General features: G+C 47.8%; 1 protein-coding gene across 7 annotated transcripts in view; it reads right to left on the bottom strand.

Moving 5' to 3' along the window:
• Positions 1 to 3,831: 3,831 nt before the first annotated feature.
• The window catches only part of CHD1L (chromodomain helicase DNA binding protein 1 like), a 46,533-nt gene continuing 38,319 nt past the window's right edge, over positions 3,832 to 12,045 (bottom strand). For 3 of the 7 annotated variants that reach the window (XM_075000545.1, XM_075000546.1, XM_075000547.1), the window contains exons 18-23: positions 10,448 to 10,656; positions 9,040 to 9,138; positions 8,042 to 8,112; positions 7,679 to 7,793; positions 7,325 to 7,433; positions 3,832 to 4,130 (exon numbers count right to left, since the gene is read on the bottom strand). In XM_075000545.1, the coding sequence (XP_074856646.1) occupies positions 4,073 to 4,130; positions 7,325 to 7,433; positions 7,679 to 7,793; positions 8,042 to 8,112; positions 9,040 to 9,138; positions 10,448 to 10,656 (661 nt within the window). In that variant the 3' untranslated portion in view covers positions 3,832 to 4,072. Of the gene's footprint in view, positions 4,131 to 7,324; positions 7,434 to 7,678; positions 7,794 to 8,041; positions 8,113 to 9,039; positions 9,139 to 9,170; positions 9,277 to 10,447; positions 10,657 to 12,045 lie in introns of those variants that run through there. The other 4 variants (XM_075000550.1, XM_075000548.1, XM_075000549.1 and 1 more) reach the window with 2 other exon arrangements.

The raw sequence follows: 12,045 nt of genomic DNA, 5'->3' as shown, positions 1-12,045 counted from the left end.
GTCTTCCAATAATGGTATTAATGGCTGTCCGAAAATCTATGTTGTGGTTTCATTTTTCACTTAATGAAGTGTACATAGCAGATAGAATTGGCTTTGATGGGGATCCGTGAATGGTTTGGAGGGTGATTGGGGGTCCGCACTAGTGAAAAGGGTGGAAACCACTAGTCTAGCTCTTTGCAGAGACCTCAGGGAGGTTTGAGGGAGGTAGGACCATGCTGCAGAGGTAGCTGTCTCCTTTTCAGAGACATGTATGCATGCTTCTCTTTGCTCACAGGAGCAGAGGCAAGTATATGAGGCCACAAGGACTTCAGCATTTGGCCTCATGAGTCCAAATTTGAGTCCAACATCTGGCCACCCAAGGCTGACTCAATATTAATAAATAAACTTGTCTATTTTGAAGCATGCTATCAACACACTGACACAGCAGGTTTATCCTTGCTGTAGCTGCACCGAAGCCAGAGGACTTGCAGTTGGGAGGTATTTGGCTGTAGATGTTCAGGAGGCTGTGAAGTGTGTTGGCAGATGTCGAAAGGAGAAACAATTGAAAATTATGCCAATTAAAAGATGACTACAAAACTAAGGGGAAAAGAGAGGCGGCGGAGCACAGGCATACGCCTGTAAACTGCAATGTCACTTGAAGAGATGAGTAAAATTGGAAAAGAAAAATGAAAAAAAACCCTAGATTTATATTTTAAATTTTGGCAGAACACCACCTTTTCCCAGTCTGAAGCACAACGTTTCCCTGCTGTTTCAAACCAGCCCACCGGCAAACACGCTATTTGAGTTGGTTAAGAGTGCCGCCAGCTGGCCAGCCTCAAAAACGTCACTTGTTCATACCTAGGAAAATACAGTAGTTAACATACATTTAAATGGCACCTTTCCTCTTCCAAGAGTAGGAGTGGGCAGTAACTTTTGATGGGGGGCTACTCCAAGAATTTGGTATGTGGTCAAGGGCCACACACTTCCATTATATTAATGGAGGTGGTGCAGGGTGTGGTATGGAGATTGGCTGTAGAAGAGAGTTTGGGGTAGGGAATGGGGGTGTAGGAGGGGATGTGGGCTTTAGGGCAGGGAATTGGGGTGCAAGAGAGGATTCTGACTGGGGGAATGTTGGAGGGGGTACAGGGTCTGGAAGGGGATTGTGACCTGGGGTTGAGGTACAGGAGGGGGTGGGCTGCTAGGTGCAGGCTCTGGCTGGGAGACACTTTACCTTAGGTGGCTCAGCAGGACCATCAGGCAGGCTCCCTGCCAGTGGTGGCCCTACACACTGCTCAGAGGCTAGCCGCAGGGGACCATGCAATGGGAAAGCATGGAAGAGGGCTCCATGCACTGCTTGTGCCACAAGCACAGCCCAGGACAGCTCCCATTGGCCAGTTTCTGGCCAATGGGAACTGCAAGATTATGCTGGGGGGTGAGGGCAGTGCATGACATCCCTCAGGCATGCAGTATGCTGAGATCATATAGCCTCCACACCTGACTGCTTTTAGCAGCATGAAGGGGTGCAGCAGGCAGGGAGCATGCTCACAGCTCCTGCTGGGACATGGGACAATAGCGGGTTGGTTCTGGCCGTTGGGATGTATGTTCAAGAGCATCGCAAACAAGGGCTCTGATCCTGCAAGCCCTTCCTCGCACGAGTAAGGGCTGTTCACATAAGAGTTCGTAGGTTTGGTTCATAAAGGCCTGATCCTGGGAGGTGCCAAGCTCCTGCTAAGGCCATTGTTGTTTATGGAAGTTGACAGTGATCAGAAGCTCTGGGGGCCTAGCAACATCGTGTGTGTACATGCACATGTGTAAAATATCAGTAAGACTGCCCGTGAAGGAAAGAAGGGGGAAAGGATATCAGAATCCGGCACAGTAACCCTACTGGGAGTCACCGTTATTGGTGCTGTTACAGACAGAATTACAAATTTGGCAGAGCCGAATGTATATGTGCAGTAGCATATTCAAACACAGGCTTCCCATTGGCTCCAGTGCACTTTCTTTCAGAAGTGTAACAGACTGGCAGTGATGCCTGTGTACCGCTCACAGCCTCTCTGACTGAACTATTTGTCAGCTCCTTCGATGTACCCAGCAAGCACGTTATGTGGCACCAAAAGCATTATAGTGGGTTTTACAGCACCACTGAAGAGCAAAACCAATAACGACATTTTGCCTTAAGCCTTTTTTTTTAAATTGGAGCAAAGAATCATAAAACTTCTAGAGCAGCAGAAGGAAGCCAGCCTGGTAGCAGCAACAAGCCAAGCATTTTACACTACAGAGCGCAGGTGGGTGGAAGATAGATGTCTCTTCTAAAGCCCTTGGATTTTGTCAGACGTTTGTGTACTGATAAAGGGTATCGATTAGATGGATCCTGCCTGGTGGTAAACACGTGGCTATGCAACTAGCCTTAGCTTAGAATGTTGTGTGTGAAGAAACACAATTAAAATGGGTCTCCAGTTTGTTCCATCTTCATCATGCCAGCACAATCCAAAAGCTGAATGTGTGTTGGAAGTGTCAGAAGGTGACGCGTGAAGCAGAACCAGCCTACCTAAGTGTAACCTTAGGCTGCATACTGAGTTAACACGTCCATCTGAGGAAGATGCCAGCTAAAGTTAAGATGTGCAACGATCTTATTAGCAAACAGGCGGATGCCCGCTCTTGTATCTGGTGGTGGAGTACTGCACACTGGCATGGAGTCACTCTTCAACAGCAAACTGGAGGAGATGCAGTTACATGCTGCCAAGTGCATCATGCTGCCACGAGCATCCAACTCCACTCCTGGGGCTTCCAGTTTTGAGCAATCAGACAAGAGGATGCCACCAGCAGGTTGCTGCAGATCGTGTGCACCAACCCAAGCCTGCGGCTGCACAATGACTTTTTTTAACTGAAAGCTGCGTGTTGGCTGTCATGTTGCCCATTATCTTATCTGCCATGCAGGATGTTAGGGAGGAAACGCTCTGGCAAATACCACGAGTATCTGTTATAATCCCCACTCGGGCCCTCGCTGCCGACCCCACAAGCAATGATGCACATTGCCAACGAACGGCTGCCGACGAGGCTCAGCGGTGGTCTAGAAAAACTGTATTGCACCAGTGAAGATGCCATTGCTTGTTAGATGTCTGTGCGCGCACTAAATAAATTAATTAAAATGGGTTTCTTTGCAGTTGGAACTTTTTTCATTAAGGCTGTGTCTATACTGCAAAAATAACTTTGAAGTTGAGCGTCTACACACACCCTACTTTGAAGTTAAACTTGGAAGTAGGGCACTACTCCATTCCCAGGAATGGAGTAAGAACTTAGCAGTTGGGCTCCGTTTCGAAGTTAACGTCAAAGTAAGGGAAAATGTGCACAGACTCTGTGCTCGCTACTTCTAAGTAGTACCTAACTTCAAAGTTAGTTCCTAGTGTAGACGCACCCTAAAGGTGTGTTACGCTAAGTTTTTGCTGCAGATACCTCCCTTGCCAAAGAGAGATGATTCATCATCATTAGATCTTTTCTCTTATTTTCAGTTCTGATTTTTCTGCTTGTCATTTGGCACTTGCTTGAGACAATCTTGTGAGTGTGTGTATGTGTGCTCACATGGTGGGGGGCTGTATAATGTGTGTGCACACATATGTGTTAGGAAAAGTTATAGCCCTATTTAGCCAAACTATCGTAAGCAACCACCAAACAACTGGCAGAAAAATCAATGTTGTAAACCAGAGATAAGGATTTGAAGCAAAAGTCAAACAAAACTGTACTGAAAACTCTGAAAACAACTTAAGATGGTGGCTAAAAATAAGGGCTTATGATTGGTCTTTAGTGATAGTTTTATTTTCCATCTTAAAAACTAGATATGGGCTCAAATAAATACCCCAGATGCATGGACATTCTGAAGTTAGAGGACATTTTAATGCAGTTCAGTTTCATAATTAATACAAAAACCAGTCTGAACATCAGAGATGAAGAAACCTGAAGAACAACAGTGACTTTGGATCAGCTTTGGAGAAGCTACATAAATACAGGTTGGCTGCAGAGGTGAAATGGAAGAGATCGTGGGATTTAGCGATCAATACACTTCTGAGTTAAACAAATGGACCTTCCTGGTTGTCGCTTATGATGTAGATGGTTGTGAAGAGGTGGAGGAGGCTTTATTCCTAGGGAAGTAGTATCTAAGGAGAAGAGTCAAGGAAATACTCTAAAATTTCAAACCAAATATCTACTAATGGCATCAACTTAAAGAGGTATGGAGGCAGAATACTCACTGTACGCCTTTGCCTGTAACTTCCCAACTCTCGCAGCATTGGTGATCATGACATTGTCCAGCAGCTGCATTACCCCCAAGAAGTGACAGAAAAGTGTATTAACACTTCTTACTCCTGCCAGCCCTGCAGAATCTACTCACCTATGTAAGTCTCAGCTGAATTCTATTCTGCTTTGCACACCATGACAGACAGAAACAGTACAAACAGCATGCACAGTGAAAACCAAATTGGATGTATAGGGTTCTTTCACTGGTTCAATAATCAAAAGTTGTCACTAACAAGGCAGATAAGGACACTAGTTTAAAATCCAGGTTAAAGCTCTCTAGTCCACCACCTTGGGGACCTGACTGGTGCCGAACGAGAGAATTTGCTGGACCACAGGAGGTCAACATTGTCTAGCACATCACCAACACTGCCAGTGCTTACTAGCTCCTAGAAGACATTTAAGGGTAAATTACAGCTAAGTAGCAGCACAGAATACTGAGATCCAGGTCTGGTGGCTGCAAATGAACTTTATGGGATGACAGGAAACTTGGCCACATCCATGACAAGCGGTCATCCAGTAACTAAAATCATACCGGATTATGGATGTTGACAGATGAGAGTGCCGGATTAGAGAGGTTCAACCTATATACTCATTTGAAAATGGTGTCTCTTCTTTTCTTCTGTCCAATATTCTATAAAGTGAACTAGCCTGAAGTTGGTGGCCCTTTTCCCCCATCCCCTTCAAAGACAGTCCTTGAGCTGATGTTTCCTGGCTTGCTGACTGTTCTGTCTTGCATAATCTGTGATGGTACATCACACAACTGCATGCACTGGTGAGCTAGTTCAGAGCAAATGATAGTGTGGTAGGCAAAGTTATATGGACATAAAACCCATAAAATTATTTTTTCCCAAGTAAGTTGCTCACTTCCTAGGACAGTGCTATGCCATTTTGTTACTAAGTATATTCTCTCACTCCTTTTCACCCTCCCACACCCACACTATGATGGCATGTTCGCTCCACCCCACCCCACAAGGGTTGAAGGTGGGCCAGAAGGGGCTAATTAACTCGGTAGCGCGCATCTGGGGGAAGACTTAGGCTATGTCTACACTAGATGTAGAAGTCAACTGCCAAAACGCAATTCAGTTGCATAGCTAAAATCAACTTATCTGCAGTCAATTTCCACGTCTGACTACATGGGGGAAGGTCAATGAGAGCATTTTTCCCCTCGACCTTCCTTATTCCTCACCTCTTGCAAGGAGCCCAGGGGTCGACTTTGACCCCTGACAGCATCATTTTGTGCACGTGCAAAACCAAACCCCGGAAGATTGACCCTGAGCGGCTCGTTCTTCTGCGGTCATGTGGCTGTAGCTTTAGGCATGACTGCCAAGCACTTTCCAAAGATGAAGCCCATGTGGGCAGAAGTAGGCAGCAACTTGTATATAGTTAGGAAGCGAACACAGAAGGAGGCTGCGGTGTGGAGGTCTGCAATCATGCTCTGGGCCTAGAGGGAAAGGAGGGAATCTGGGGAGCAAAAGCCCTGGCATGCTGACTCTGAGGGCAGAGGTTCATGCAGAGGTGTGGCGAAGAAGGAAGTCTGCTGAGGGCAGAGCAGAAAGAAGCCAAGGGAAACGACAGCAAGGTTTGACGTGGTACAGACTTGGCTGCAGACTGTAGGGTCCCTGGGCTGGAAACCAGAGAAGCGGGTGGGTGTGGCTTTTCTTCTCAGGCACTGGGAAAGTGGCACAGTTCGGGGAAAACTGTCTGCAGTAGCACCTGGACAGCTAGTCCCGTGAGACTTGTTACCTCAGAAGGGGAAACCTACAGTGTCCATGCCAGAAAGCCAAGTCACAAAGAGAAAGCACTGCAACTCCTAAGCCGTGTCTACACATGCACGCTACTTCGAAGTAGCTGCACTAACTTCGAAATAGCACCCGTCACGGCTACACGTGTTGGGCGCTATTTCGATGTTAACATCGACCTAAGGCGGCGAGACGTCGAAGCCGCTAACCCCACGAGGGGATGGGAATAGTGCCCTACTTCGAAGTTGAACGTCGAAGTAGGGCACGTGTAGACGATCCGCGTCCCGCAACATCGAAATAGCGGGGTCCGCCATGGTGGCCATCAGCTGAGGGGTTGAGAGACGCTCTCTCTCCAGCCCCTGCGGGGCTCTATGGTCACCGTGTGCAGCAGCCCTTAGCCCAGGGCTTCTGGCTGCTGCTGCTGCAGCTGGGGATCCATGCTGCATGCACAGGGTCTGCAACCAGTTGTCGGCCTGTGGATCTTGTGTTGTTTAGTGCAAGTGTGTCTGGGAGGGGCCCTTTAAGGGAGCGGCTTGCTGTTGGGTCCGCCCTGTGATCCTGTCTGCAGCTGTGCCTGGCACCTTTATTTCAATGTGTGCTACTTTGGCGTGTAGACGTTCCCTCGCAGCGCCTATTTCGATGTGGTGCTGCGCAACGTCGATGTTGAACGTCGCTGTTGCCAGCCCTGGAGGACGTGTAGACGTTATTCATCGAAATAGCCTATTTCGATGTTGCTACATCAAAATAAGCTACTTCGACGTAGGCTTCACGTGTAGACGTAGCTCTAGAGAGCAGGGGGAACTACTATACAGGCAACTGAAGAAAAGAGTATCAGCCTGGGCAGAGCTGGTCCCCTGATTGCAGCCACAAGGGATGTCCCAGTGCTGCGTAATCCCCACCTCTCTCTTACACACCCAGAAACTTATTTAGAATTTGCTTTTCCCCAGCTGCTCACTGTGTTTCTGTCTGGGTCAATTTTGTAAGTTGCTTCTGCAACATTAATGACATCACCACAGAGGTGGGACAGTGCGAAAGAAACCCAACGACTGTCAGAGGAGGACTACTGGGTAGTCCACATGCACTTACAGTGTCATACAAAACATCGTCATCTAAAATGCTTGGTATCCACCGTGTGTTGTGTAGTTGGCTGAGACTGAGAGATCAGTTCAACACAGTTCTGAACGGGCATGTTCTAGTAAGATGTCCATTGCTCACAATGGATTCACCAAGATTCTGCAGTGAACATTCTGATATTTGCAGAGAGGGTAAGTCATTTGATTTTGAATAAAATAAAATAATCATGCTTCAAAGGATACATAAATGTGGGGATTCCTCTCGTTGCTAAATATTTCCGGATGAGCTGCTCAGTACCATACCAGTTAAAGCCTTTTGTTGCATGTCCGATTCGTGGAAGATGAACGCTTGCTGGAAGAGAGAACAGAAAAGCTCTTCAGGTCCTGACACATGTAAAAAATAAATGGATGTGCCGTTCAAGTTACACTCAATGGAAAAAGAAACGCCTCTAACATAATATTCTACCTGCAGTGGGTAAATCTGTCCCCCCATTTCCATGACTGTGCCAGAATTTTTAAATGCAATTACATGCCCAGCTCTTGGGCGTGATGTTCTTTCCATTTCAAAGGCACACAGACGGATACATGCACACTTACCATTCCTTCTTTTGGCTGCTAAATAAATCTTCTTTAAGCCCTCTTCCAAAGCAGACAGCTTGATGCCAGACAAGTTGTTGGAACGATCCCGGTGCTGTGCTACAATCAGGGCCAACTAGGAAGTAAAACATGGAAGGTATGTACACTGACAGCCACCATGATGGCAGCTAAAAATAGCAAGAAATACACACCCCTTATCGACAGGAAAAAAACTTTCCCTTGTCTTGTCTTTGCGAACACTTGTTTCCAGCCACGCCTGTGCCGCATTCGTGTCCCTGTCATTTTGTATTAGACGTAATAGTCACTTCATGTTGTTTCAAAAATACTTGAGGAGAGAGAACATCAAAGAGCTTTTATACTTACCAAGTCCTGACCTTTATTTCTGGACTCTTTATCGTCAATGGGAAATAAGAGGGCTCTTCCCAGTGCCAAGTCTGTCCAAAAAACCAGAAACATAAGAAAACATTCAACGCTGCGAAGAAAAAAGGCGAGTCAGTGCAATGGTGACTGTTACAGGGGTCTGCACCCTCCTTTGTAGCTCTCCACAACAATGCGCACCACACACACACATTTTCTTCAGAGGGGAAAGTGAGAAGATAGAAAAAGAAAATGATCAAAATACATGAGGGGAAAAACAGACTACGGGTACATCTACACTACAGGGAAGATCGCCCCAGTCAGGACCGATCTTCCAGAGTTCGATTTTGTGCACCTGGTAGGGAGGTGTGAAATCGAATTGTCTGGGAATGGCAGTTAGTCCCTGCACTCCTCAATACCGCGAGGAGTAAGGGAGGTCGAAGGGAGAGTTTCTCCCATCAAGCTCCCTCTGTGAGGACGGCCAGGTAACTCGATTGAAGATATGTCGATCCTAGCTACGCAACTGCTGTACCTAGAATTGCATAGCTGCAATCGACTAACCTGCCTAGTATAGACGAAGCTTGAGACAATAAAATTCCAGGATACTGAGTAAGATCTAACCTGTTCACTAGCTCCTTAATGGTTTAAGACCACTAGTGAGTATGTGCACACAGGAGAACAAGGGGTACTGGAAAGAACTCATGGCCTAGCTAGATACATATTACAGTTGCTCCAACCCTCCTCCTAACATCATTTTAACATTTGAATTGCAGGTTTAGTACACTGCCTTGTACAAAGAAGAAACACTGTGACTAAGGAACAAAATCTTTCTCCCCAAACAAATATTAAAACCAGCGAGTTCTATGGAGAATCTTCTCACTCCAGAGCAAAGGTCAGGGTCAAAATGTCTCCCCGTGTTGTCACTGCCAACACCACATGTAGGAAGTAGCAGACTAAAAGGAGAGACCAGCTTCATGCACTAAGGTTATATTTTTCAATTTCACCTTTCATCCTCCCTGCCAGCTCGTATATTTTCCTGGGCTGATCAGAACGAACCTCCAGAGCTGTAAATAAACCTCCTCTTCCCCAGCGGCCGGAATCATCTAAAGCGAAGTTACAAGTTAGATTAGCTTACAAAAATCAGCATCTCTGTCCAAAGAGACGAGCTTCCAAGTGTATCTTGTGCTCATGATGCTGTCTTCAGGGAACAGATGCATTCTCACTGCACATCCTAGGGTGAACTAGAAATGTGGAAGATGAAATGAAACAAAGTTCCTTGATGCTCCCGCTCCATCATTCTGTGCAGGGAACTGATTACATGATCGTAAAAGATGATCCCTGCTCAGCACATCACTGAAATAAACCACCCTCAAGATCCCTGCCAAGCCATCCCAGGGGAAATTCCATCCTGGGCTGGCCCAGAACTTTTCAGAGTCTGGAGAAGACTTAGAAAAACCACTTTGTTCACAGTAAGAGAGGAGTTCAGAGGAGCCGACTGCACAGCACACAGGCAGGAAAATCCTCCTTCTAGCCCTCACTGTCCCCTCCAGTAGGGCATGATTGGTTTGCCTCAGCCTAACCATTGGCTATTCCGATCCTGGGGACATAACACAGGCAGCCTGTGAGAGGAGAAGACACGTACAAGTTTATTCTTTCCTGGGTATCCCATGCAGTAGTACTGTGACAGCTTTACTCTGCATAAAGCCCAGCACTGCACAGGGCCAGGCAGTTTCTCCAGGACCATCACCTATTTGTATTTTCACTTCCCAGAGTGCTTCAACTCCTTCCGCACAAAGCTACACTGAAGCACTATGTTTTCCCATATTCCCCCACTGCTAAGTCACTGACTGCCCGGATGCTGAGCTCTGCTAACACACTTACCCCATTGCTCCACTCCACTGATGCCTTTGCCCAGCTCGACTACGCAGATGCTCACCTTCTGCTATCTATGGTGCACTAATTTCTGCTGCTGGAGGGGGTCCTGCCTCCTCACTGATGGGTCATCAGGGTGGGCTTACACATAACTTCCTCCATTGTCAATGGACCTTATTAGTCACTGCAGAAATTCCCCACTTCAGCACAGATTTATGGAGTGGGTGAGAGGGAAGGTTCTTGGCACATTTCATTTTGGTTAAGTTATTACTTCCAGCCTATCCAGAAGGGGAGTAAATCTTCTGAATGGGACTCAAGGCTGAGCAGCCTCACGGAAGCTGCAGGCATACAGGGCCACGATCCACCCACCGACAGATGGAGGCAGTTTGTGCTTCACCTTCAGAAGAGAGGGAGCGTCCTACCCGCTCTCCTTAATTGCGGCATTCTAAAGGCACTGGCATACCGCCCAGCCATCTGGCTACAAGGCTACAAAGCAACAGCCCTATCCCCAGCAAAGCTTTTTGCCCTTGCCAGCCTTACCTATGCAGTGGACAACAATCGCATCCTCCTCATCTGCTCTGGGGTGGGTAACGTCACCCATCACATACCGGATGGAGTTCAGCTCTGCGTCTGTGTCATCCAATGCTGCATCCAGCCTGTCCTCCCACTCCTCAAAGGCATCGTCTGAGTCGCTATCTTCAGAGGGCAGACAGGGGGACCTGTAGTGATTTGCCTCCCACCAGGCCATCCTGAAACAAACCAGGCAAAGGGAGAACAGGCCAAATGAAAAGTAGAGAGCCAAAGGTTTCACGCTTTAAATCATCATCATGAATCACTGGAGACGGGTTCCTGAGAGACAAAGCTCATCTCCACGTTCAGAAACCATGCTGCCACAGGGCATCTGGCCCCACTGTGCCAGAGCAGGTGATCCCACCTGGGCCAATGAAGGTTCTATGGCTACACCTGTGGCCACCAAGGGTGAGCAGGAATACCAGTGGGAGAGACCTGGCTGAGACGGGGTGAGGAAGCAGCAGCAGGGCTGCCTGAGCCCCCTAGGCAGCGAGAAGAAGATGGAGCTGTAAAGAGGAGCTGTTTTTGTTTAAGTTTGGACAGTAAACCTGCCTAGGAGAGACTGTGGGTCTGGCAGTGGGTGCTGGAGAGGCTGGGGAGAAGCCCCACCTTGTTTCCCACAGAGGTGTACAGAGGCACTTTGGTCAGAGAAGAGTAAGGAACATCACTGGTGCAAAGGGAAAGAAAAGAGGGCGATCAGAAGCCCCTATCATTCACTGGCCTTGCCTTCTATGGGTGACCAGAATTCACAGAGGCAGATTCAGCGGAAGGCTGCTGTGCTTAGGAAAGGTCTGCTCTCCCAAGCTGCTGTCAGGAGGAGTACAGCAAGGGCGGGCACTCCTGTTCCAGTTCCCGCAGGCAGCCAGACGAGAGAAACAATAAGAGGTGCAACGGGAGTGACAGAAGCGAGTGCCATGCTCCAGGAGCAGCAGCAACCTCTCCTGGAGATCCTGCCAAGGCAAGGGACTGATGGGCCCACGCACCAAGCAGGAAAGAGGGTTCACGGTCCATGAAGACCAACCCTGGGAACATTCTGCCTGTGGGTGACTGGAGTGTGTAAAAAGTGATTGTCCTTATGTGAACTGTGCTTTTAAGACTGGCTCAGTTGCAAGGGGCACAGAACAAACCAGGGATACTCTGGGTGGAATCCTGCCTTGCTACTATGGCTCAGAAAGGAGGGCAGGACAAGAGGGTTCCCACAGGTTGCATGTTGTTGTGGGAGCTGAAGCACACAGAAGTGACTGCCCCACTAAGAGCATACACTGTGGGAAACCTGGGCGCCAAAGACTTGGCTATCTCAGGTGACAGAGGAATCACTGGAGGGTTTGGACCAGGAGACATGGTCAGCAGAATGACAAGTATCAGACGGGCAGCCAAGTTAATCTGTCAACAAGAAGTCTTGTGGCACCTTATAGACTAACACATTTTGGAGCATAAGCTTTTGTGGGCAAAGACCCACATTGTCTTCCCACAAGCAGAGGGGAGCTGGGTGTCTATGAGATTGGGAGGGACAAAAATACCCAGAGGTGCCACGTCAGAGAAGGGCACCAGGAAGCAGACACTCATGG

The sequence above is a fragment of the Carettochelys insculpta genome, chromosome 1 (genome assembly GCF_033958435.1).
Source record: "Carettochelys insculpta isolate YL-2023 chromosome 1, ASM3395843v1, whole genome shotgun sequence".
NCBI lineage: Eukaryota > Metazoa > Chordata > Testudines > Carettochelyidae > Carettochelys > Carettochelys insculpta.
The sequence above is the reverse complement of the archived record's forward strand: the minus strand, read 5'-3'. Positions and strand labels throughout refer to the sequence as shown.